The sequence below is a fragment of the Leptopilina boulardi genome, unplaced genomic scaffold, assembly GCF_019393585.1.
Source record: "Leptopilina boulardi isolate dan_hultmark-lab unplaced genomic scaffold, ZJU_Lbou_2.1 LbouV2_165, whole genome shotgun sequence".
NCBI classification, from domain to species: Eukaryota; Metazoa; Arthropoda; class Insecta; order Hymenoptera; family Figitidae; genus Leptopilina; species Leptopilina boulardi.
In genome coordinates this window covers 2,757,133-2,785,073 of record NW_026137713.1, presented here as the reverse complement: position 1 = coordinate 2,785,073, position 27,941 = coordinate 2,757,133, and the positions used below count along the sequence as shown (strand labels likewise).

The following is a 27,941-nucleotide window of genomic DNA, read 5'->3' as shown; positions in this document are numbered from 1 at the left end:
AAGTTCAGTATTTTGTTATCTTGAATTGGCATTACTGCTCATTAAAAATGGCGTCGTCAGAGTGTTTACAACGAAATAAAATTTTTCAGTATTTCTGTAATCGTAACGTTAATTCTACATATTTTTTTTTGATAATTAAGTACTGTTTTATATAAATAATCAATAATTGATAAAAGTTTTGTGGAAGGCAAGAAAAAAATTAGTATATTCAGATAAAAGTTTTTGACACGAAAACATAACCTAAAAAGTTTAACATCGAAATGTTAAACAAAAAAATAGGTAATGTATTTCAAATCGTAAATATTTTTATTTTATTAATAATAAATATGAATAAATTGTGTTAACTTCACGATACTGAATAATCAAGAGAATTTGCAAAGAACTTGAAATTCTTTTACCCAGGGTTTATTTATTTATAAATTAATAGAGTTAATATTTCAAATATTCTGTAAAACTAAAAAATAATATAAATTTTTACCATTAAAACAAAATGACAATAATAAACATTGAAGAGAGGTTAGGTAAATAAAGTGACAGGCAAGCAGGGATGAGTAGATACGTTAAAGAACCTCTTCTATTGGCTGGTAATATTTCACGAAATAATTACCAACCAATAAGAAACGTAGAACAATTTTCGACCTGTGTTTACCCAACTCTGGTCACTTGTAAATATTTGTAAATTTAATAATAAAACGGTAAATTGAGTGTTTAAAATAAATTAAAGTAAATAATCAACAAATATTAAATTTATATAAAAATATCAACTATTTATTCATTACTATTTACAAATTATATTTAATATTTTTTTTTAATTTTAAAAACTAATAAAACAAATTTTATTATCAATTTTTTCTGGAAGGACTTGTTAATAATCTCATGAGCAAAATATTTGGAGTCTCAAGCATTAAAGTGAGAACATAAGAACAAATATAAGTTATTGCAAATATTCCCATAAATGTGGTAGTCTGTAACCAAATTTTTATTATATTTTATTATCTTGTAAAATTATTTCTTTAAAAATAATATACTTACATTAGGTAAAAATTCAACATGTTGAGAAGATTCACTATGAAGGAAAATAGAATTAATTAAAAAAGGATTTAATAAATAGGCACAATATGTGAGCCTACTTAATGGAATCCATCCTCTAAAGGAAAGAATTTTGTTGACAATTCCTGAAAATTTTTAATTAAATTAAATATTAATATAATTAAAATTTTAAAAAAAACTTTCTTTTTCAATTAATTTAATTAAATTTCTCATTAGGGAATTTTTTTTGTCACCTCCATGACGTGTACAACAAGCGATGAGCAACCAAGAAAGACCAACAGCCCATATTGTTCTACTGAGTCCAACATAAAATGCCGCCGACAATATGGAAATATATCTTTTCCAAATTCCAAAAAGTACAAAGAGATTACAAGAACTTCCTAGCATCCAACAAAGGGCAACAGTTCTCTAAAAAAAAGGGAATTTTTTTTTTATCAAAATTTCTCCCAAATGGCCAACAATCTAAGAGTGAAGAGAATTTACTGTTTTTAAAGGTAATTTATTATTCAGCTTTATCAAAATATAAGCAGTGATCATTCCCACGATATATGGTCCTATTCTTGTCCAAGGTGGATCATATAAAACATTAAGCATGTGATATTGAGCATCTAATCTAAAATAATGAATTACAAAAACAAAATAATTAGAAATAGAATTATCATAATTTATATTTAAAAAGTTGTTTTTTTTTTTTAAATCTTACGTTGGAACATATCCGTAAATATATGAAATATAACCGGTTATTCCAATTGATCCGATCATTAATGAAATCAATATGGTCGAAGCTAAATAGAAGCATCTGAAAATATTGAAAATAGTTATAATTTTCTAAAGCTTAAATTTTTTTAAAATAATTTTTGTGTCAAGTTTTTATTTTACTTTAAACTCACACGGAGGACAAAATTAAAAGGAACGTTCCAATTATGAAAAATTGCATATCGTTCGATAAGTACCAACTCCAAGACATACACTGCAAAAAAAAAAATGAAACAGAAATTAAAAATGTTAATTTTTTTAAATTAAATTCAGTTATAAAGAATTTTGAATATTCACCATTTTATCTCTACCAAAAAGATTATTGATATAAAGAATATTTCTCCACCAATATTTTGCACATAGTTCTTGTGGTCTTTCGGACATGTAAAATTGTGAAACTTCACCGTACCAGGCTGAATTTACTTCAACAATTCCAACAACCATCATATAAGCTGGTGTCAATCTTATAAACAAAAATTTCATTAAATATTTAATTATTATAATAAATTTACAATAACTAATATTATATAAATATATGTTTTTTGTGTCAAAAAAAAAAAAGAAAAAATTAATTAGCTGATTTAGAGCAAATAAATCGTTTTTAAGTGCCTGTTGTATAAGAACATTATTAACAAGTAGTCTTACATAACATTTTATAAATTAGTGAAATTCTATATAACGTAATTGCAATATCACGCGATATTAATTGTTTTATTTATATTTATATTATTATAAATTATTTGTACCTGAGAAATCTCTTGAGGATAGCACCAAAAAATTCGTTAACTTTTTTACTATACTCAATTGGCTTTTTATCGATTTTTTTCTTTTTTTCATTTAAATATAAATAAGAGACAAGAAATCCACTGAGAAAGAAAAATGTATCAACTGATAATGTTGAATTTGAAATTATTTGTACAACAAAACCTTCGGATATACGCCAAGACATTGGTTTATTATCTGTTTAACATTGAAAAATAATTTTTTTTTTTAATTTTCATTAAAAAAAAAATGAGGTAATTTTAACATAATCAAATTATTATGAAATACTTGCCAGCATAATCGCTCATATAGAATATAGTATGAATCATAATTATCCACGCCATTCCCAAAAATCTTAATCCATGAATCACTGGTATTGAATCGGAATTTAATTTCGTTGTGAAAATAATTTTTGTATTTGTATAAATTGAAAAACACATAAGCACTTTTTCCCAAGTACTTTGAGAATGTTTTTTCAATATTGGTGATTCCAAAAATTTGCTACATTCCTTCATTTCTAAAAATTAGCAAAAAAAAAAAAAATAAATAAAATATTTGAAACAAAATAATTAAATTAAAATATTTTAATAAAGAACAATTTAACAAAATTCCTACCATTTTTATTGGGGACATTTTCCAATTGAACAAACTTTTTTTGCATTTTAAAATATTTTTGATAAACTAGAACATCGTAAATTGTCCCCATAAGCATTATTAATAAAAGAGACGAGAAAATGATTCTGTAACAAAAAAAATATAAAAACAATTAATTTGTTTTTTTATTAAAAAAAATTTAGTCAGAAATCATATATTTAAAACAATATTTCTTTTATCATTTTTTGTCATTTTACTCACAAAATAAAAATTCTTCTAAAATTCATCGACAATTTATCTTCCGTTAAATCTTTAATTTCTACTAATTTAAAATCTGCTTTATACAGATCACCAATAAAAAGTGTTCGTTCCCGAAACGTTTTATTCAAAATTAATCCAATTTCCATCATGCTACAAGTGGCCGGCAAACACAAACCAAGTGTGATTATATTCTGAAAAAATAATGAAGAAAACAAGTAAGTTTTAACAAATATTATAAAATTAATATTTGAAAAAAATTGAATTTATTTAAAAGAAAACTTTTTTATTTAATAATTTCAATTCTACTAAATTACAATAGTAATAAAAAAAAAAAAATAAATTCTTGCCTCATTTGGTAAAATAACGTGATATTGTAATGTACTATTGTGCAAAAAATATGCAACAAAATAATGAACATCAAACGGTGGAAATTCTTCTTTTACATTACGATACAATGAATTATTTAATTTTATTCTTTCACTGAGTATCAGTGGTGATTTATTTGTTGAATCATAACATTGACTTCGAATTCCCAACCAATAATTATTTCCATAAATAAATCCCGGCTTTGGTTCTCCACTTGAGTCCAACACTATAATTAAGTAAACAAAAAATATTTATTAGAAATAAATAGTTTGTTCCCATTAATAAATTAAACAAAAATTCATAAAAAAAAAATTTTTTAACAAAAATATCATTAAATTTCTAAATATTTTTGATTAATTTTATTAAATATAGAATCTAAAAATTGATTACATAAATTTTCCAACTATTCCAATTCAATTATATAAACGCTCTGAATATATTTTGAGAATTGATTTTTACAAAAAAAAGAAAAAAAAATCAACTGGTTCAATACTCTTTGGCGGAAATAATATAAAGAATGTGTCAGGTAAAATGACATTAATTTTCACTTGTAAGGGTCATTTGGTGTAAATTGCATTGAAATGATTGTAGCTTTATAAAATGACAAGGAGAAATAGCCACTATATAGTATATATGTATACATTTCCCTGTAATGTGAATAAAACAAGTTTCTTGTATAACATTCACGCGAAAGTGGATCTTTTTCTCTCTCGTCCTGATAATCACGCACCTGACACAATCGGAACAATAATTAACTTATGCATACACCATCAGTTGTGTAATATCATGTATACACGATTATACCATAACTATTGAGTTGTGTATGTGTATTCATAATTTATTATCATTGCAAATCTATGTTAACGTGTCTTATAGTTACAATTAATTTCTTTCTTTTTTTTTTTTTATCAAACGGCTTTTCTCATTTTCCTCACTTAATTGATCTCCTAATTATTGTATAATAATTTTTCACTCTATACTGAAAAAATTATTTTTCCAAATTAACAAATAATTAAAATTAAAAAGTGTAAATATATTTTTATTTTTTTCTAATTATTTTAAATATATAGTTAATTAATAATTTTTTATTTCTTCAGGATCGGGAAATTTTTATGATCAGACTAACATTGAAAGAAACCATCAAAAACAACAACAACAGGGACAATTTTTATAAAAAAGGTAAGAAATTTGATTAATTTATGTATGTAAGATTAAAAATTTTATAGCGAGAATTTAAATAATTTTCCCAATCAGGGAAAAGAATTTTGAAAATGAAATTTTGCAATCACCCCTGGTTTTAAATAATTTAATTAATATACCTAAAACAATTAACTTTAAATAATTAATATTATTTATATTTGAAAAAAAAATAAAATTTAATATTTTTTACTAACTTCTTAAACTCCACAATTTCCTGTTGTCAATTGCTTCTCGAAACTCGATTAAATTCTTTTCACAACCAGATCCATTCAATAAATTAGCATTTTGAGCAAATGCATAAGCCGGTAGTGTTCGACTCATAACTTCCTTGTTTCTATCGTTATCGTCGATATCATATCCTCCCGATAGTGAGAAAAGTAAAGCTATTATCCATGTCTTTAAAATTGTCTTGTCAATCATTTTTCTTGACTTTTTTTATTTATTTTATCACACAAAACAACACACAACGATCATTGACACTGATTCCTAAAAATAATTTTCATTCACAAAAAGAACGAATTTTCAGATTCATTTTGATAACAAAAAAAATTGTTTTATTTCTACATATTAATTTTTTTTTTTTTAATAAAATGAAATTATTTGAAAAAAATTAGAATATAACAATAATGAAAGAAAACCAAAAATTGATAATTAAAGAATCAATTTATTGAAATTAATTCTTGTATTATTAATTTGAACTAACGTTATAAAAAGATAGATTTATAGATCATTATTTTACTCATTTCTTTTTGTTAAAAAAATGTAAATTTTTTTTTGTATTCTAATAGTCATATTATTTTTGAAAGTTAATTCTACAATATTAAATAATAATTTTTATATTATATTTAATTATTATTATTTAGTAGAATATCAATTAATTATTCATTTATTTAATAATAAATGTGACAATGAACAGTTATTAATAACTATTAATTATTAGATATTAATTCAATAATTATAATTAATTTTCAAATTCAATAAATTGACTGTATACAAAAAAAAAAAAAAAAGAAATAGGAAACTAAGTTACAACCTCCGGATAGAGTGGTGTTAGAAAGAGAACTGCAAGAAAATTCGTATTAGAATTTAAGAGTAAACTCTTACTGACAGCCCCACTATCTCTACTAATGGACATATAAGATTATTTTTATTATTTGCGTAATTTCCCCTCCTTAAAATTCACTTAGAATTAAAGAGTTTTGAAAAACTGGTACCTAACTTTATTCCATTGAAAACTTTTATAAAGGTCCATGTGAACATTCTTATTTGAAGGTCACTAATAACTTCGCACCACTTCTTATATTTTTTTTCAATTTCTGTAAATTTATTCATCATTTGAAAATTTAGTTCGCCCTTTTCATCCTCCGATTCTTCTTCTTCTTATTTTAATTAAAATCCACGAAAAATATCTTTCTTTATTTAAATAAAAAAAAATTTATTTACACTAAATAAAATTTTTATAATTATATTATAATTACTAATTTTTATTATTATTATTATTATTTATTACTACCTATATTAATTTTGTATTAAACCAAGTCGACTTCTGGGCCGAAAGGCTGAAGTTTAATTAATAAATAAATATAAAAAAATAATACTACCTATATTAATAAATAAATAAAAACAAAGATATTCGGACGATTATTATCAAAATAAAAAATGTATTTGAACCTATATAAATTACGTAATTGTCTCATATTAAAAATTGACATTTAATTGAAAAAAAAAATAATAACAATGATGAGTGAAGTTAGAGGAGATCTGAGAATGAAAAGTGAATGGGTTTTTTTTTGGATGTATAGAGTGAATAATATGGAGGTGAACGACATTGAGTTATCCACGTGATATTATGTCACAGTGAACGATTACTATTTGAATATGAAGTAGATTTTTCGCCACGAGAGATGTAATTCTTTGATGCTTCTTCCTAAATTATGCAATCGTTACTAATTTATAATATTGTAGAAAAAAATTAAAAAATTTACAAAAATGAAAAGCAAATTTAACAATTTTCCATTGAAACTTAATTAAATTTAAAAATTAGTTAATTCAAATTTTTTTTAATTTTCCTAGTAGAACTTAGTTAAATTATTATTAATTTATTATTAAATTATTAATTTAAAGTAATTTAGTAATTAAAATTAATTTATTTATTTTATTTGTTATTAATCTTAACTTGTAATCAGAATTATCGAAATTATTTTTTTTTTTTTAATTGATCATAACTATTTTAATTTTGTTATGATCAATTTTTGAAAATCACTCTTTTCCCCTTTTTTTTTAAATGACGCACATTTTTGACTGTCATCTTCAAAAAAAATTTACATATTAAATGAGAAATCAAAATAATGTTTGATCTTGACATTAAAACCTTGAACTTTGGAATTGAACATTACTCAAGGCTGTCGTGTGTGTTTAAATCTTACTGGATATTAATTTCCAAATAGTCACACAGCAATAAAGGATTGCTTTCTGACTTTCAACGAGGCCAAATAAAATAAAAGATGCCCACAACATTATAATTTAAATATCGAATTTATTATTTATTTCGTTATGTTCATTTATCTAGTTCAAGGTGAAGGAAAAATGATATTTAAAGAATTAATTTTTTTTTTTTGGTCCATCCGTATAATAACAATAATAAAAATAGTATTATAATTCATATTATTATTATTATCATTGTTATTAATAATTAAGAAAAAATTTTCATTCAAAATTAAAACAGATTTGAATTTTTTTTTTATTGAATCAATAATTAATAGAAAGAAGGTATATTAAAAAATTGATTAAAAAATAGTTTCATTTGATTTTCATGATATTTTTTTTTTTCATTTTTTTATCAGCACATGGAAGTTTGCGATGTTTTTTTTTACATAATAGATAAAACGAATAGTCAACAACAGTAAATTATAGAAATCAGCCCGAACATGTACGTACAATACTTTTTTTTGGGCACACGTTCTAAGTAAAAGTAAATACAATACATTTGATAATACAGGTAATAACTGGTATTATTACAGCATTGTAAAATATCACAACAATAATATCTTCAATTGTCTCTTGTCTCAAAAAATTGTAACAAAAGACTATCATCAGAAAGCAACAATGAGAAAGAAACGCCATTCACTTCTTAAAAAAAAAAAAAAACCTTCTAAATTAAAATTCAAAAACAATTTATTTAGATTTAGATTTAAAAGAAAAATAAAATTTAATAAATGAATTATTTAATTATATTTTTTAAATGGAAAAACTTCAAAGAATTCATTAAAAAAAAAGGATCAAATTTAAATTTGAAATAATTCGAGTTAATAATTGAGCGCACAAATAAAGCCCGCATAAAATTCATTCCGATATCTTAAAAATTGACAGTAAAAAATAATTTTTTGTATACTACTTGAAAAAAAGGTGCGTAATAAAATGTTCATCTTTCATTCCATAATTTACAAACGTCATCATTAACAGCGATAAAAAAAATTAATATTCATAATTAATATTATTTTCATAAAAAAAATAAATAATTGCTAGAAAATTTTATGGGGTTTTTTTTTTTTTTTTGCTTGGCGCTCAATATTTAAACAATTTGGTGTTCGTATAAACATCATAGAATAATAATAATAATAATAAATATATACGTTTCTTTATCAAAGTGTTGTTCAGATCTTATAGCGTACAAAAAGGAATATATTTTAACTCTCATTATTCTGTTTACTTTCATATATGTGTATGTATGTATAATGTACAAAAAGAGGAATCGTTCCATGTTCCCTGCGCGCACTATTCTCACCTAAAATAAATAAAATTGTCACGCAAATTGCGCAATTAACACACTAGTATGGACAATAGTAAACATTCTCTCTTTCTCTCGGCATAAATATAAATAAGAAACTCACGACTATTGAAAAAATAATTTGTATCACTCACAAAATCGGATTTGGCATGAACAATAGTAGAGACTCAAGAATTCATAAATATAAAAAAGAAAATATTAAAAGAAACTTTTTTTTTTTGCAAAAATTCGAAAAGTTATTTTAAAAATAAATTTCATACATTTAAAATTATGAAATAAATTTTCGTCGCTTTAGAAAGATTTTTTTTTCAAATCTCCATTTGCATTTTCGTTATAAAAACTCATTTGAATTAATCAGTCATATTTCATTAAATTATTATCATTATTTTTAAAAATTACAAAAAGTTTAATATTTTTAATAATTATAAACAGTTAAACAGATTTATAATCAGAATTAAAATTTATAAAATTAAAAATTCAGTCAAAAATTTAAAAAGAAATTTTATTTTATTTTGGGAATTTTATAAATCCTGAGACTCTGGAAGTAGCCGCGTCCGATCGACACTCATTTTTGATAACAATTTTCGCGAGGTATCACTTTTATTAACACATTATCTCTCTCGACCACTTTTTTTTCCTTTTTTTTAAAATATCATACCAACACAGCAATACAATTTTGCAAGTACGAAGAAAATATATAAGGTAAACGTCCCAGTACCTGATTAAGATATAATACCTGATTTCCGTATAAATTTCTTTAGTTAATTAACAAAAAAAAAGTCTTGGACTTATTTTCAAACTGGCAAATTTAAAAAAAATTTTTTTTTTTAAATAAATCTTCAACAGAGGGGGAAAAAAATTTATTCCAAATTTTCTGGATTAGAAATTAAATTGGTAATTTTTAATTCTAATTATTCTAAGATTTTTAATTAAATAACTCTGAATATTTTAATGAATTTTCTTTGTAATTATAAATTCAATTAGCCTAATTAATAATAAAATTTCAATTATTCTAATTAAAAATGTAATTGTATCCAATTAATTATTCTAATTAATAACGTAATTATTCCGATTATTCTAATCATAATTATTCCAAATTGAATATTAGTTTTTTTTTCTCAATTTTGTTTTTTACTCTTTTACTTGAGTTTATCGAATTTTCGGTAAATCACTTAATTTAGTGATTTAATACTGTAAAGAACATTTCTTTTTTTTTTGTAAATTAAGTGTTAAAAAAAATTAAATTTTTACATTCCTGAAAAGAATCATTGTAAATTTTGTAACAAATAAAATTAAATTACTTTCTATTTTTCTTCAATTAGGTACTGGTACATAAATTAACCTTATAACACCAGCCACTTAACTACATAACAGTTACTACACTATATTTACAAACTGCTATATTAAACAGTCGGTTGCACCAACTAAAAATCCCCAGTTTTATGGAAAACTCGATTAAATCGAATGTTTTATTTATTTATTTTTTTTTTTACTTTTCTACCAATGCAACTTTCATAAAAAGAATCTATTTTATTTTCACAATTAACCGTAAATTGTATATTTATTTTCAGAATAATTATGTATTATATTTTTAAATAATTTATTTTTGTTTAATATTTAAGAAAAAAATTGTCAAATATTCTATTTTCAAGAAAAAAACAATTCTTTTTGCGTCCTGAAATATTTTTGAAAACTTTTGTCTCCTCGTCATTAAAAAAAAAAAAATTTATAATAGATTCCCTTTTTTTATCTTCAATTGGCACTTCTTATCCTATTTTGAAAATTATTTCATTCGATTTTGTGTGCTTATTTTGCAAAAACAAAAAAAAAATCAGACGATTATTCCGCGGTTCTTTGAAATATTACGATTTGAGCATGTAAAACCGCAATGGAATCAAAGTTGGTTTGTAAAGTTTTTGGAAGTTTAGACTCAAAAAAATAAAATTGAGAGAAGAGAAAAATTTGAGAAAATAAAGTAATAAAGTAATTTTAAAAAGAGTTAGTAAAAAAAAACAATAGAAAAATTTTAGAAATGAATTAAAAATAGAAAATATTTCGAGAATTAAAATTGTTTAAAAATAATTTTTCAGTGAAAAAAAATGTTGGTGCATTTGCAGCATCGACATAAGTTAACGTTTTATTTATTCGACCACGGTCGTGATTCGTTAATTTTCTTTTCAATAACTAATCATCTCTCGTTAAGTTTTTTTTTTAATTATCTCGACTATTTTTTTTTTTATTGACTAATGCTCCATTATTTGAAGCACAACAACGAAAATTCTTGTGCTTCGATTTCGCGGAAGAAAATAGTTATATATATCTATATATGCGTGTGTCTCTCACGTCATGGGATTTTCTTTTTTTTTTCTTTCTCTAACTAAAAAAAGCAGTTCTGCTTTTATCTTTTGTATTTACATGATTTCCTTGAACCCATTTTATAAAATGTTTTTGACTTATAACAAAAAACTGACTTTTTGACTCTATACGCCATTTTGTTAAGGTTTGTTTTTTTTTTTCTAAATTACGAGCCTTTTTCTTAAGTTGCATCGATGAAGCTTCGTTGTGAAATTTTTGAAACTAAACCTCACTTCTCAAAATCGTAGCTATTTTTTTTTAAATCACACTATAAAATTAATTTATTAAATTCAAACAAAAAAATTTAAATATTCAAGTTAATTATATATTTGTTAAATTCAAAATTTGAATTTAACTGAACACATTATTTAAATACTGTTTATGGTCCATAATTTCTGACACTGAGATTTTGTTTGTGAAAAAAAGAGAATAAATGCAATTTTTTTTTTTTAAATATGAAAAGCAAAAAGTGAGGTTGGTTTGAAAAAAAGCTAAACACCGTATGGGCTAATCTAAAATATGTAACAAGTGGCGTCATTCGAGTCGAAGTCTTAATGAATTTTCTTTTAGCTTTTATTTTTAGTGCAACGTTCTCTTATTTTTTTTTTATACTACCGAGGCTCGCAAGCTTCGTAAACGAGCTCTGGTACAAGCGCTAATGAGAACGCAGATGAGGTTTGTCTTGGATAATGTCGACGTGACATCGTAACTTCGTGTTACCTGTTGTTTTCTTCCATGACCACCTGCTTAAAGCCTCCTGGCATTTGATTTTTAACTTCATGTGTTCCCAACGCTGTTCGTCCGTCCTTAGTTACAAATAATTGCAATCCCGATGCTGAAAAAAAAATTATTATAAATGATAAAATTCAATAAATTTCAGAACAATATTTTTTAGAAAAAAAAAAACATACTTTCTTTACTCTCCAATGACGATTGTTCAAGATTCGTTGCTTTCAGCAATTCATCTATTAATGAATCGGGATTAGGTCTCGTTACCTCAACCCTACATAAGATGGAATTTCCCGTACCATCTTCAGCCTTTTTTCGACGCTCGAGCGCCGCTTTTGCTCGGTCCAAAGACCCAGTTTCACTAAGACCTGAACCACCTGAAGGATTCCTGTAAAAAAAGTACGAAAATCAATTTTTTCCAAATTCATTATTATTATCTGCAAAAAATTCATACACACACTCACACCCTCCTTGATTAATTATTATTAATTTTTTTTTGTTTTCTCTTTAAGTTAATTTTCCTGCTAAAAAGAAAAATAATAAATAAATAGTGTTAATAGAAAATTTAAAACGTAAACAAAAATTCAGAAAATTATTTCAAACTAAAAAAAAAAGAAATTATTGTCTACCTCTATTATAGTAAAAACAAATATAAAAGAAACAAAAATTAATATTTAAAATAAGTCTAATAAGACACAATAGAAAAAACCATGCGTATCAATTTCAGTGAATAATAATAATAATGCCAAATGAACATGCCAATTAAAAAAAAAACAGATGAAAAATAAAAAAAGATTTAGAACAATTTATTTCTTATCTGCCACCAAACGCAAGTGAAGCAAAACATGCAATTTTTTTTTTTATAAAAGTGAAAGCGTTTGAAATTTTGCTGAAAGTCCATTTTTGCAATTATTTTTCATAATGATAATTTTTGTCATTTATAAAAAAATCAAAAAAAAGTAAAGAATATCAACCCATTGTATAATTTGAAAAAAAATTTCATTTATCACAAAAACAAATTTTTTTCATAATTTTTTTAATTGAATAATTTATATCCAACTTAATTAAAAAATTATTAAATTGGAAATTAGAGAAATTTTCTTTTATTTTTCTTTGTGAGTCAAAGTCCAGAAAAAAATCAATCCATTTTAAAAGTAAATCTTGATTTTGCGAAAAAAATTGTGTGTCAATGGGTCGAACTCTTAAATTCCAAATTTAATTAAGGTTTTAATTTTGTAGGATTTCAAATGGCAAAATGGATTTTGCAACTAAAGCAAAAAAAAAAAAAAAAAAAAAAAAAAAAAAAAAAAAAAAAAAAAAAAATATCACAGGTAACACAAAAGCAAGGACTGACGGTGGGGTAATGCTGTTTCGTTGTTGCGCATTGACAATCGCGACTTCTGGTACTGCTAAAGTTGAAGACTCTTCGGAGTCTGGACTGGTGGCTACCGTGGCTAACTTGCCCCCCGCTCCGTCCAGTAACTTCCGGTGACCTCCGCCCCTGTAAGGATTTAAAGCTCTCCTAACTAAAAAAGCTCTTCAGTCAGATCCAGACAAAAAAAAACTGACTTCTTTTTCTTCTGACTAGTGTTGCTAAAAGTCCCCAAATAATAATTTTTTTCTGCCATGCATTAAATCCTATTTTCCAAATTTTCTTCTTTTTATCTTTGACATTTTAGAAATTTTTTTAAAAAATCAATTTATTATTTTAAATTAGGGAGAAATAATTTTTCTTTTCTATTGAATTCAAGAAAATAAATTTTTATAAAAAAAATTACAATTTTTCGAGAGAAAAAAAAATAAAATTCAAGTTTTAATGACCTAGCAACACTGGTCGACATTAAAAATATAGATCTATAAGGGAAGCAATCAACGATCTTGGCTTTTTTTTTTTAATCACACAATGAATAGTTAGAGAAAAATTTCAAACTGTACTCGTTTTTTTTTTTTTGGCAAACTTGAAACACAGAAATCCGCAAAGCAATATAAGCGAAACATGAATATAAAAGATAATAATTGACACAAAATACTAGAAATTTATAAAAAAAAAAAAAAAAACAAACAAAAACAAAATAGCAGAACGATCAAAGATAGCCTCCCTGAAAATTATTTTTTTTTTAAATAATTAAAATTTAACGGTAGATTTTAAAAAATATTATTTTATAAAACGTTCTCTTCGCACATTTTTAAACAAAACAAAAACAAAAATTTAATAATTATATTAGACAAGTTTCCTAATCATATTATAAAAAGACTTCTTATAATATAAAATAGTAAAATTCGAATATTTCTATTATTTTTTTTAGAGGCGAGTTCCTTGTGAATGATTTTGACTAATAAAAAAATATTTATTTAGAAAATAAAAATATGGGAAATTGAAAGCGATAGGAAAATATTTGAACTTTTTTTTTGATGAAAGCTACAAAGCAATTAATGCAATTAACGAATAATATTGAAATCAAGCAGATATAAAAATAGCAAAACCATGCAAATATAAATCGTAGAATATTTCTTTCAATTTTAACCCTTTAATAATAATTTTTTTATTTCACAATTTAAATCACTTCAATTTTATTTATATTCAATTAAAGTTTTTAAATAATTGTAAAAATTTTCGAGAAGAAAAAAATTACATTTTTTTAATTATCTCGATAAATCTCGAGTTCACACTGAGATTGATTGTTCGAGAGTAAATGCGTATAATTGAAATTATGTAGAGAAAATGAACGATTTCAAATCCACTTGTTTGAATCAGTAGCAATTGTGAAATCGTCTATATACGTATATAAAGATAAATTATCTATAATGAAAATTGCAGTCAAGGTGTTCATCTTTTAATGGTCATATCTTTACTTTTTCAATGATTGAATAATTTTAATAATTCTTTTTAATGAATCGTCATATATATATATATATATTGACATCAGAAAAAGTAGTCATCGACAATTTTAAAAATCACATGAAGGCGTTAAATTTATCTTTATACATATAATTCAATAATTAGCAATAATCATTGAATTATTGACAATAAGAATAAAAAATTATTATTAAAAATAAAATAAAATTAATTTAAATATATTATTATAAGCAATAATCATCAATTATTACAATAATTGTAATTAATTACATTATAATATTATACGATCAATATTATTATAATAATTATTTTTTATAATTAAATTTATTAATAATTAAATTGATAATTGCAAAAAATGCAAATTTATTTTTCTGCAATAAAAAGAAATCGAAAAAATTAATTAATTTTTTGCAATGACTAATTTAATAAACTTTTGGTAAAAAAAAAAATACTTGAAAGATCAAGTTTTTGCTATTAGAAAGAAATATAAATTATCAATCAAGATGATGATTCCTCAATTTCAGAGGATTCATGAAACAAACTGCGATAAATTATCGTTCACCCTTGCAATAAAATAAGCATGATATCTACACAATAACTACGATGAAGAAAATGATTTTTCTCGATTAAGCAAACATGAAAAAAAAAATAATGTAAAATGATGAAAAGACTCAATTTTCTTTTTTTTTTTTGAAAAAATGCTAAAGTGGCTTGATGAGACCTACCTGAAGGTCTGAGTTGTGGCCGTAGATAATGTCGAGGCTCTAGGATTATCGGGTCTATGAAGTGGATCAGGAGAGGAAACAGCTCTGGCCTGTTCAGCCAAACGTAAAACAGGACTCGTTTTTCCTTTTTCAATAAAATCACAAGTTTTTGAAAAGCCTCGCCAACTTGGTTGACTAATTTTTGGCTTTGGTCCCACTTTAACTCCATTTTTATTATTACTATATTCATTTTGTGAATCGAAATTATTTTTTCGCGACGGAACATTTTGTGCTGATGGCATTTTAAAAATTCCACCAGAATTATTGTTACTCGTTAAATTATTATTAATTATTGCGATACCATTTTTTACTGATGACGATGATGATGATGATGATGATTGCAATTTACTTTTTTCATAATTCGCGAGAATTAATGTCTTTATTTTATATGAACGATTTTGTTGATTATTATAACGGTCGCCTTGCTTCTTGGAAGAAAGGGGACTCGACGTGGGCCAAAACTGATTTGTCGTTGGTGAATCCATTATTGCTAAGGACATGGGCATTGGTGATATAGGATCATTATTAGGAAGAGAAGACTCGACATTGCTGGCTTCGTAACTTTGAATTTGGGAGAGGGTCGGGAGGCGTGGAGCCCAAACCGGCCAAGAAGGTGACCTACAAAAGATGATAACACAAAAAAAACAATATTCAGGCATGCAGAAATCATAAAATTAAGACAAGAAAAAAAAACAACAAATTTTTCGCATCGCGAAAAACAAAATCAGCTCAACAAAAATTATATTGAAAAGGAACAAAAATAAAAGATTATCCTACTTTTCATTCTCAGAACTAAACAAAATTAACTGTCTAAAAATTAATTAATTTTAAAAAATTGGGAAGAATAACAAAAAAATATATTCAAAAAATAAATTTCAGCTTTGAAATTTAATTTGAAATTTTACCAAAAACTTCTAAACAGTTTATTTATATGCGTAAACTTATTGAAAAAAATGTATAATTTTTTTTTTCTGAAAAGAGTTTCTCAAAATAAGTAAACACTTGAAAAATATACAAAATGTTTACTTAACACATTCTCTCGGGTGCTTATCCTTCCGCAATGTCCAAAAAAAGATCAAAGCAATATTTTAATCTTGCGTGCGTGAAGAATTTTTAAAGAGAGAGAGAAATATAGAGGAAGAGGAAAAAACAGAAGAAAAAAAAAAAGAAGAGTTAAGCCAATCATTCCAAGTGCGTAAGATTTTGTTTTTGTGAAGAAGGCTTATAATGAAGATCAGGGCGTGTCGAAGAAATAAGTGAGCAAATTCAAAGAGTTACAAAGGACCTAGTATTAGCCTCTCGAGATGTTTTTAATGAGCTGGTTAGTTCGCTTTGTATTAAAAAAAAATTCTTTTTTTCCCTAAATCGACTTAAAATTCACAGAAGAAATCTATTTTCTGGTAAAAAATGACTCAAATATTTAATGAACTCTCAGTGATGTAAGAGAGAAAATTTAAATATTAGAATCTCCAGTAAATTACAGAGAGATAAAAATATTTACTTTTTTTCAATTTGTAATTAATTTAATACTTAATTCATTATAGTACTAAATTAATTATTAAAAAAATTTTAGTAATTCAACGAAATTTAGACATTAGTTTTTCCTTTTTATATGTAGATAAGAAAGAAAAAATTGTATAGACAGAAAAATCCATTAGCTGACAAAACGCTTCCACTGTTATATTATACACAAGAAAAAATGATGAAGAAGAAATAAGAAGATGGACATATTTTTCTTTTTTTTCCGCGAAAGAGAACGTTAACCTATTGTTTTTTTTTGTTTAATTGATAAAAATAATAATTATTCCTGGGAAATTTTTTTTGTTTAGTTTGCTTACCTAATATGACCACTATCACCACTACTACTTTGTCTACTGTGCTGGCTATGAGAATTTAAGGATCCATAGCCGGATCCTTTGCTGAGCTGACTCGTGTTACTGCTATTTCTCGAGTGTCCAGATTCTGCTTGTGTTTCCGTTGAAGCATCTACTGGAAGAACTGAAGGAATTACCTCGCTCAATGTCATTGGATCGTACAACTCCGTCCCGCTTAGTAATTCTACAAGAAATAATTATATTCTTTTAGAATAAAAAAAAAGTTTCAACTACCTAACTAGCAGCAAAATTGTTTTTTTTTTATATTAAAAATTATTGCTTCTTCCTTTAATGATAATTTTCCAATTGTGAATGTGAAATAATTGATATGAAACTAATGTGAAATAAAAAAAGTTATAATTTAACTAAAAAAAAATATTTTTTCAGGTGTATAAAAAATTGAAGAAAAACGAAAAGAAAAAAACTAAACGGTAAAAAATGGAAAGAAAAATTAAAAAAAAAAAAAAAACGAAATAGAAAGATGACCTGAAGAGAAGAGTGCCGGCCTCTTCTTAGGAAGACTGCCGAATCCGCTGCTGGCACTGGCTATACTACCTGCTAAAGAACCAGTGGAAACGTAATCCTCTCGATTACTACATCTGTCAGTTGAACTAACTTCGTCAGCAGTCACTCCAGGAATTCCAGGAGCACCCGGAACTGCCAATTGTGTTTGTTTCAACGATGGCGAAGGTCTGTAATTGCAAATTAAATGTGAATATTAATTTTTATTTACAATAAATAAATAATAATTTAAATTAATTTTAAAATGGAAGAACGGAGAAAAAAAATTTTTTTCTTACACTTTAAAGAGAATATCTCCTGAAACCATGTTCATTTTTATAGAGACTCGCAGCATAGAATTATCCTGACGATGCCTCGCGTCATAACCCTCCAAAAGACACCTTCTTCGACAGAGACCAGCTCCAGCGAATTCGGCAAGATTTAAGTCGCAGAAACCGAGTTTTTGGTAGGACCTGCCTCCCTTCAATTCCTAAATAAAAAGTAATTCCAAATTAATTAATTATCACTTAGAAATAATAGAAAGATCAAAATTTTTAATTAAAAATTAAATTGAATTAAGTTTTATAAAAAATTTAAAAATCACAAAACGTGAAACAAAATTAGCATCTCTGATTATTATTTTACTGGAAAACAAAGAAAAAAAAAACAAATTCTCACCTTTCTAACTGATATCCTTAGATTACAGGGGTCTAAGACTCCAGTAGATGCATTGGCACTCATTTTACAAAGGAAGTCAAATTTTGCATTCCACCTAACAGTGTGGTCCTGCACTTCCATTCTGTAAAAATAAAAGAAAAATTTCAGTATAAAAATAAATAGAATTATTTATAATTTAAAATTATAAATAAATAATTATAAATTTTAAATTTATAATTCATTAAATTTAAAAATAAAATTGTTTATCGATATATTAAAGAAAAAAATTTGCGAAACAATTTCCCTTTTTTTAACATACTATTTTTAAGGATGACTTGTCAAAATCAAATTTTAGGGCGTAGATTTATCGATAAAGGTGAAATGATAAATGAAACATATGCAGAGTGTGGTTTACATCCGGTAAAAATGCTTCCGTTCTCTATACACCCACATAACTTGGCTGACCTTTTCTTAATCATAAATTTTAGTTTGCTCTTCTCTTTTCTTTTTACGGTTCATTTGGAAAAAAAATCGCTCTAAAGACAACAAATAAAAAAAAAAGATAAAAGGTTGCAGTAAAAAATGACAATATTTTCAAAACGTTAAAATTTACCTAACACATAAATTCAATATTATTTATTATTATTCGATTATTAATAATTATTTAATGGCATTAAGTAATTAAAAAATATATTTTTTTAAATTCTGGTTGAGGCATTAAAAATTGTTACAAAAATTGTAAATAGTTATTCCGGTAGAGAAAAAAAAAAAGATAAGGAAGCACAAAACGAAGGAGATAGTAAATTTTTAATATTCTTATTTTATTGGTCCATTTCTCTTTTTTACGTTCATTTATTGCTCTTGGCGATATAATCAGAGGGTATTTACTGAAATTTACTTTTCTACAAACCAATCATTTCTTTTTATGTTTAAAAATAAATGTTTGCCTCCTTGTAAAATTTAAAAAAAAAATCAAATTAATATAATAATATAAATTAATATAAGAAATTTTTTTTTTTTACAAATTCGTTTAAATAACATAATTAAAACCAATAATAATTTTTTTATCAAGTGGAATTTAATTAATCTAATTTAATTGTCATGAATAAGACAATTTTTCATCGAAATCGTAATTTTATCATATTTTTTAAAAAATATATGAGTAATGTTTTAATCATTTCCGCCGTCAATGAGAGAATTTAATCCAATATGATTGATTATATTACAATCAGAATTAATATTAAAAAAGATACTTTTTAATATCTAAATAAAAATTTTTATCGTGTACCTACTTTCTTTGCTATTAATTCTCATAAAATTAATATATCATTTTATATACTCAAAAAAACTAAAAGAATTTTTACGATTTAATTATTATATAATTTTCTACAAATATTCTTGTAAAATCATTAAAATAATTTTTTATTTTTTTTTATTTTTATAATCCCTCTTAAAAAATTATTAGCCTCGTAATTGAGAATGTATTTTTAAATGTCATTAAAAAAAAAGACTTTTCAGTACCTCGTGAAAATTGTAACATTGTAAAATCTGGGTTAAATATATCAAAGAAGAAAATTCGCGACAAATTAACTTACACCTTATATATATATATATATATTTTTATATTGTCGGCTTTATTGTCGATTCGTTTTTGTATTTGAAAGAGACGGAAGTAAAATAGACAGATTGCACTTAAGAAAGAAACGTGACAACGCATCGCTGACCGAGATTTGTTATACAATATTTGTAAAAGTATTATAACCATTATAATATCAAGACAAAAAAGAAAAAAATAATGTAATTTCATTTTTTGAAAAGCGACATGGAAAAAAATTTTCTTTTATTATTTATATTTTTATTGGAATTAAAGTGCTTAAAATTTAATCAGAAATCATTGCTATTAGAGAATTAAAAAAAAAATTTCATTTAATTGAATTTTACCGTTATTTTAATTATAGTAAAATTTTCACTAAAAATTGAAGTATGAAGTGCAATGAAAAGAGGACGGAAATTTATGAATGACAAGGCTGAGAGTATTCGGAACTAACGTGGGAGGAGAAGTTCAAGAATTTCATGAAGGTTAACGTAGAATGTGTGGGTGATTATGTGCGAAATATCCAACAATAGATAAGGGAGAATTGATTAAAATACTAACGAGATCTATAAATTTACAAAAATATTTTTTTAAAAAAAAAAACCTATTTATTTTCATTTAAAAATTTTTTTTTAAATAATTTCATTTTTATTTTTGTGATTTTATAATATTTAATGGAATTATTATTTTTTTCCTCCATTTTTTCCCCTAAAACTATATGAAGGAAACTAAACTAAACTTTCAAACTATGTAATCATACGTTTTGAAAATGTTTTATTTTATTTTTTTTATTTTTATTAAAATAATTTATGTTAAATATTTAATGAAAGACCTTTCGTTACTTGGCAACGAAACAATCAAACAATGTAGTTAGGATTTTATTGTATTGAAGCTCGTTCAAATTCTGTAACTAGAACGAAGGAAATGTAATGGATACAAAAGTGAAGATAAGGAGCTTTTTTTTGAGGCCACGTGCCAGCAAATGAATAAACAAGGTTTTCCGTGCGTGAACTGCTGTAACAGCAGGTAAATTATTATACCTGAATATAACACAGGGGGAAATATTATACGATAAAATATTGTTTTACATTTATGAAAATCCATTTCATAATGAATAATAGATTTGTTTTTTTTTCGTGTGGAAAAAAATAAAAAGGATAAAAATTTTTATTTATTTATTTTTTTTTTTTTAAAAAAAATTTGGTTTAAGTAAATATTGAATTTCCATAAGTAAATAATTTAATATTTCTTTTGTTATCAAAAAAAGAAACAATTTTTATTTTTGAACAATATAAAAAGAGAAAATTTCTTTCTGAAATTAAAATGAAAACCAAAATAAACTAAATTTTGGATTAGAGTATATATAAGCAATTTGTTTAGTCAGTCGTTTTGGATCGTTGAACTATGTGCATCATGCGTGTTCGTTTCGTGCTGTGCTCACAACATTTACTGCACACACGTCATTTAACGAAGCCAAGATCGCATCTTCAGGGGGAGATTTCTAAGATACAGATTCTTTTTTTTTTATTATTATTATTTTCAAGAGGGTTATTAAATGTAGACATGCACTTCGCGTTGAAATAAGATTTTTAAAACAAAATTGATTACATATTTTTCTATATATTATTTTCAATATTTTTCTTTGTTTTATTAAATTATAATTTATTATTTATGATAATAAATATTATTAATATTAAAAAAACTACTATATTTATAAAATAAATATTAGAAAAATTTTTCTTTTTCTCCTTATTTAAAAACCATAGAAAAAAAAATTATTTTTATATACTTTGAAAAAATAATCGACATATATAGTTGGAAATATAAAAATTTGTTTATTTGAAATAATTTTTTTCCTTGTGTAAAAACAATAAGAAAAATAATTATTTCATATATAGAAATTAATCGACTTAGTTGAAATATAAAAATTGATTTGAAATAATTTTTTTTCAGTTCGAGGAACAAGGTGAAGGTTACTGGACAATTCGAGAATGAAAAATTAAAAGTGAGATATTATGCACTAAGTGTTGCGTGTTTGAACTTCAGTAACCAAATCTGATTGCAAAAGGTCAACTCGCTGCCTGTTCTAAAGCATCGTTATAATGAACTTAAATAGGGCTTTTATGAATATAGGAGCCTATAATCGCGCTTTGACTCGAGATGGATATAACCATAACCAGAGGTGAAGGGTCAAGCAAATGTCTTCTTCTTTTTGAGTTATTTTCAGTTTATTAACAAAAATCGATTAATTTATTTATAAAAATATACGATTTTAAAAAAAATTGATTTCATTCAAATAAATTGAAACAAATTCTTTTTAGAATGCGCTATTAGAATAATTATAATCATGGGCTAATTTCAAAATGTAAATTAATATTTATGTATCACGAAAATTTTAATTTTATCCTTTGAATGTCATCAAGGTCTAGAGAACAAGGTTGAAAATTAAAATTTTATCCGAAACATTAAAAATTATGTACTTTGATAAAATATAAATCGTTATATTTATATAATTGATATTTAAAAAAAGGGAATCAAAAGTTATAGAAAAAAAAGAGAAAAAAATTTGTCATTTTTTTCTTTTTAATTAAAAATTTGTTAAAGATCGATAAAAAAAATATAATTATAATAATATGTGTTTATTTCATCGCGAGAACTATTACAAAATTGTTCGTGTATACAGTGTGACGTACTCTCCTGGCTAACAACCTTGAGACAGCCTTGCCTTCGGCTGAACAGCTAAGCCGTGCAGTCGCTTTATTGGAAACTAACGCAATTTCACCATCTCGAGAAAGTAAACCAGCATACGTAATCACACAAAATTCACCGATAAAATCTTGTACATATATATATATATATATATTTCCACAGTGAATCAATAATAGTCTCAATTAAAACAGTTTAATGAGATCATTAAACAAATTGTTTGACATTATTTAATCTTATGCCGGTCAATGACTTCTCTACTTTATAAAATAGTGTTGCAGTTATGCGGCTTCAATTTTTTTTTTCAAAACAATATACTTTCATACGAGTATAATTTTTCACAAAAAAAAAAAATTTAACACAAATTTAAATATAAAAATGTTACTTTTTTTTTTACTATATATAAACATTTTGCAGTGTAAACCAAACCTTACTATTATATACCATTAAATTATTTTTTTTCTTTTTTACGATTCGAAAATAATTTCACTTGCGGAAAATATTTAGATAAATAATTTCAACAAATATTGTAATATTCAAATTTGAAAAAATTCTAAAAATTAAAATTTTTTTTTTATGAATTTAAGAATTTTTAATTAAATTAATATATGTGATGTAACAATTTAAATGCTAAAATTTACATTTTGCAGACAAGGTAAAATCAATTAAATTTTCAAGTAATAAAATATTTCTAAAAAAAAAATTCTATTTTTACATCATTATGTTAAATTGCGGTTTAAAAATTAAAAATTTAATTTAAAATAATTATTTTATTATTGTTGTAGTTTTTCTCATATATAATCTTATTAATCAAAAAATTTCAAAGCGTGTCTAACAAATATACTTAAGGAGATTAGCTTCCGTGATGTAATATAAAAATAAATGTAACGGAAACGTCTAACTTAAATGATATAATAAAGCAGATAGCAAGGATCGAGTCCAATATCTTATTGTAATAATAAATGTTAAATTTTTATTTTAAAATGATTAATCTTTGTCAACTTTAAAAAAATATATGATAAAAATCAAATTTTTTACTAACAAATATTTATTTATTTATTTAAGAATTTTACGAGCTATAGACCGTTAAGTAATAGAAAAGATTTTTAAAATGATAAAAAACAAATAATATAATAAATAAAAAAAAAATTTTAAATAGTTCACATTCCTCGGATAATAAAAGGAAAAAATAATAATTACTGGGAAAAATTCATTAAAATAGTAATAAAATAAATTATTATTTATCTATATATGATCCTGTAATTATAATCTATTTTTCTGTTTTCATCAAGTCATCGTATTATTATAGATAAGAATAAAATTATACTTTACGAGAAACAAACTGATGTGTAAAATGATAATTAGTATAAAGTCTCATCTTCACTAGATGACAAAATTCAGAAAAAATAAAACAATAATTAAAGAAAAAAAAATTTTCCAATAGAATCGGAATCTTAGGTTTTTTTTCTCAAAAAAAAAAAAAAAAAAAAAAAAATTGGAAAAATCTTTAATGCAAAATACACAAAAGCGTGGGTGTCATATTTACACAGACAGAAGAACAATGTGGAACAAATCGAAGGTGTGGTTTAATCAAAAAGTTCATATCACTTTCCATAATAATAGTCATTTGTGTGGCAAGGGCACCGGGGAATTATAAAAATATATAATTTTGAGAATATTGATTAGACAAAAATGAATTTTGAAAAATTTATGAAGAAAAAAAACTTGCATAAAAAATCGTAATTCCAATATAAAACAAATTTATACAACAGAGAACGAAACGCGTTACTCTAGGTCATCCAGCGTGTCGTATTAAGAAATTGCAGTGGATTGCGTGATTTCTCTCACCACAAAAAAAAAAAAAAATTCTCCCGCAATATAACCCTTACAAGGCTTGGAAATAAAAACAATGTTATTTTATTCCAATCAGAGCGGATTAAAATAGAGAAAAAAATTTATAACGTTACATATCTAAAACAGTTAATCTGATGATATTGTCTCGGTCTATTTAGAAAGAATTATTATCAATTGACTCAAAAACTTAAACTCCTAATTTTCCAATTTTTTCCCACTCCTCATAACTTTGCTAACCACGAATTCTAAAGTCCTATTTTTTTTTTAATTTTAATTATTTTAAAAGAAACTTTACTTTTGACATATTAATTTACATTTTTTAATTTTTCAAATTACAGAAAGCTTAACCAAGTGATTAAGAAATCGAATCTACATTACATTGTGTCTCAAACTTCGAGGAATCAAATATAATCCTGATTATATAAAGACCATGGACAATTGAAAGAAAATACAATTAACATTTGTTATGATGTAATCTGATTGTTGTGAGTATTAATATTAACACTCAATCATAAAAAAAATAAATTTCTCATTCTTTTTTTTTAAATCTTAAAATAATTATTTCTATATAAAAATACAATTAAGTATAATAATTATATTTTTCATTATAATTATAATTTAAAAAAAATTTTTTTTTTAATTATAATTTTATTTTTTGTTTAAAATAAAAAATTTTCTCTTTTCAAAAGAATTTATCCTCTTGACTTTTCAAAACAAACTTTTTTCTCGCGTAAGTCTATTTTATTCAAATATCAAAAGATTTTAAGCTAAACTTCTGCAATTATAAAGATGAAAATATCAAGAAAGTACTTTAAAAAAAAAAAAAATTTTGTCTAATGAATTTCGAGAGAATAAAAAAAACAAAATAAAAATTTTCTTTTCTTTTTCAGGTCAAAGACAAAAAGTTAAACAGTTATTCAAATTATAAAGAAGACAAAAAACTGAGGCATTGTTTATGGCATTTTTTTTTTTCAAAGAAGAAGAAAAAAAAGAAGAAGACCATACAAAACGAAAACCTGATTAACATAATAAGTATTAGTTCAAGAATGTCGTGAATTTTTCACAATGCGACATGTACATACATTTTCAACTATACACAATCAAGAATTCTTTCTGTTCTATGTAATCCTGGATTAGTGATGTAGCACAACTTTAATACCAACGATCAACTCGAATAGAAAAAAAAAGAAAATTCAAAATAAAAAAACCTTGACCATTATTTGCAATGATTGTCAAAAAAAAAAAACAAAAAACAAAAAACAAAAAGTTATCTGCTGAAATTAATCGAAAACTATAACCTTTTTTATAATTATCATTTTTATACGATCTAACCAAAAACTATAATATAAATTGTCGTCCTTGAAGAATCAAACCCTTAATTTGTCTTAATTTTGTTTAAAACACATCTCGTGAGTACAAACTTTAGAATAATAAATTCAAAAGTTTTTCACTTTTTTATATTTTCTCGAGAGCAATAAATATTTGACATATAACTTATCACAATGTCAACAGTATAATTAACTCTATATATAGAGAATTAGACAATCAACTTGAAAATTTATTATCGCAAAACTAGGTTCTACACTTATTTTTTAAATTAGTTAATAAAAAATTAATAAGTATAAAAAAATTAAAAGAAATACATAAATAAAATGAATCTAAGAAAAAAATGAATAAAAATAATATTCATGAAATAATGTATTATGAAAACGGAACTTGGCATTTATAAGGTTTTATATCGACTTTTGAAAAATATGAAAAATAAAAAATAGCTGTGACAAAACACGAAGAAAATGCAAAAAAGAAAAGAAGTCAAAAAAATAGGAAATATGTAAAAAAAATGGAAAGAGAATAAAAAAAAATAAAAGAATGTTAATTATCGCAATTTATATGGATAAAAGGAGAATTTCGATTCTGGGCCCATTGCCAAAGATCCTGACCCAGACTTTACATTTTATTCAAGGCCATCACAAAAGTCCGCGCCTTTCGCCTCGATTCGACAATTATCGCGGATCTGACATAATCATGGGATGAACACGTGGCATTTTGTTACAATAAAAAAAAAAAAAGCAAAATGATGACATCATCAGTGATCAATAAAACGGAAATTTTTTTTTCGGACCGCTCTTATTTTTACTAAAAATAAAATACTCTACTCTTTAAATTGAAAATTTCCTCTAATTTTTAGTCATTTTTCGAACTAAAAATCTTTAGTGAAAAAAAAATATTACTAAATAAAATTAGTAATACAATATTCTACTAAAAATTATTTTTCCATTTTATTTAATTACAATTTTGTAAAAAGAAATTAAAATTCAAAAATATACGATTTTATGTAATTCCGTTTTACTGTAAATAAAATTTTTATTTAGACAAATAAAATATAAAACGAAAAATAAATTTTAAAAAATTACAAAAAAAAATAAATGTGTAAAAATTGTGTCGAGTACAACATTTATATTTGGATAAAAAGAACGTAAATTGCAAACGACACATTTCAGTATATAGTTTTTCATGTCAACACATTTTTCTCAGCAAATGTGAATTATGTATATATGAGTGTTGAAAATATAAGTGTATTACGCATAGTGCACACTTTCAATTACATATATATATGCAGATAGAAATATGGAGGCGTATTCCGGAAGTAGCTCATCGCTTATTGAAACAGGCCGAGTGTATAATAGTTACTATTTATTTCCCTTTATCAATTTAAACATGTGCGACTCGTTTGAAACAACAAAGATATAATAGAGGTCTTGTTATAAATGGGGGGAGAGGCCTAAAAAATGAATTCGAATTAAAAAAATGTTGAAAAAAATTAAATCATTTTTTGGGGAAAATATTTTTAAAAATGCTTCCAAAAAGCTTAATCTAATAAGCAGTATTTCTTTTATTATTTTTTTTTAAATAAAATGTTTCTATTACTTTTAAAAAGACACATTGCATCATGTTTTACGTCACATAAAACACAGTTTACTGTTGCAAATGAAAAACTGTCATTGTCATGCTTGAAATAATGTTTTTATTTACATCAGGAAAATGTGTTAATAATTACTTTAATATTCTTTTCTTATATTTAATATATATATTTAAATATTTAATTAATTTGAAATATATAATTATTACAAAAATTATATTTACGATAATTCGCAGCAATTTTTTGATCTAATAAATATTTAATTGACCCAAATATAAAAATCTTTAAATCAATTCAATTATATTTGACTCGATTTCTATTAGATTTGATTAAGATATATTTATTTGGGTCAAA

At 24.1% G+C, this 27,941-nt stretch overlaps 2 protein-coding genes and 2 long non-coding RNA genes across 10 annotated transcripts in view; 2 read left to right on the top strand and 2 right to left on the bottom strand.

Annotated features, from left to right (window-relative positions):
* Positions 1-22: 22 nt before the first annotated feature.
* LOC127277200 (uncharacterized) lies at positions 23-17,881 on the top strand. Its single transcript, XR_007842340.1, has 6 exons — positions 23-279; positions 1,267-1,544; positions 3,510-3,638; positions 4,887-4,968; positions 17,311-17,533; positions 17,743-17,881. It is a non-coding gene; the product is annotated as an uncharacterized LOC127277200 (long non-coding RNA).
* LOC127277196 (nose resistant to fluoxetine protein 6-like) lies at positions 742-6,384 on the bottom strand. The gene is made up of 14 exons (XM_051298079.1): positions 6,023-6,384; positions 5,184-5,475; positions 3,771-4,015; positions 3,424-3,614; positions 3,184-3,308; positions 2,861-3,085; positions 2,553-2,766; positions 2,104-2,269; positions 1,941-2,020; positions 1,754-1,849; positions 1,534-1,663; positions 1,284-1,458; positions 1,033-1,175; positions 742-965 (listed from the first exon to the last, which is right to left on the bottom strand). Exons 2-14 carry the CDS (start codon positions 5,407-5,409, stop codon positions 843-845), a joined length of 2,139 nt encoding a protein of 712 aa, XP_051154036.1. The 5' UTR covers positions 5,410-5,475; positions 6,023-6,384; the 3' UTR covers positions 742-842.
* Positions 7,787-27,941, bottom strand: part of LOC127277197 (protein FAM102A) — a 44,943-nt gene continuing 24,788 nt past the window's right edge. For 4 of the 7 annotated variants that reach the window (XM_051298081.1, XM_051298083.1, XM_051298082.1 and 1 more), the window contains 8 exons: positions 18,535-18,655; positions 18,156-18,346; positions 17,842-18,047; positions 17,320-17,539; positions 15,443-16,099; positions 13,215-13,361; positions 12,043-12,248; positions 7,787-11,966 (listed from right to left, as the gene is read on the bottom strand). In XM_051298081.1, the coding sequence (XP_051154038.1) occupies positions 11,848-11,966; positions 12,043-12,248; positions 13,215-13,361; positions 15,443-16,099; positions 17,320-17,539; positions 17,842-18,047; positions 18,156-18,346; positions 18,535-18,655 (1,867 nt within the window). In that variant the 3' untranslated portion in view covers positions 7,787-11,847. The remainder of the gene's footprint in view (positions 11,967-12,042; positions 12,249-13,214; positions 13,362-15,442; positions 16,100-17,319; positions 17,540-17,841; positions 18,048-18,155; positions 18,347-18,534; positions 18,656-27,941) is intronic. The other 3 variants (XM_051298084.1, XM_051298085.1, XM_051298086.1) reach the window with 3 other exon arrangements.
* LOC127277201 (uncharacterized) lies at positions 17,903-27,811 on the top strand. The gene is made up of 5 exons (XR_007842341.1): positions 17,903-18,045; positions 18,199-18,357; positions 22,061-22,289; positions 25,006-25,152; positions 25,558-27,811. It is a non-coding gene; the product is annotated as an uncharacterized LOC127277201 (long non-coding RNA).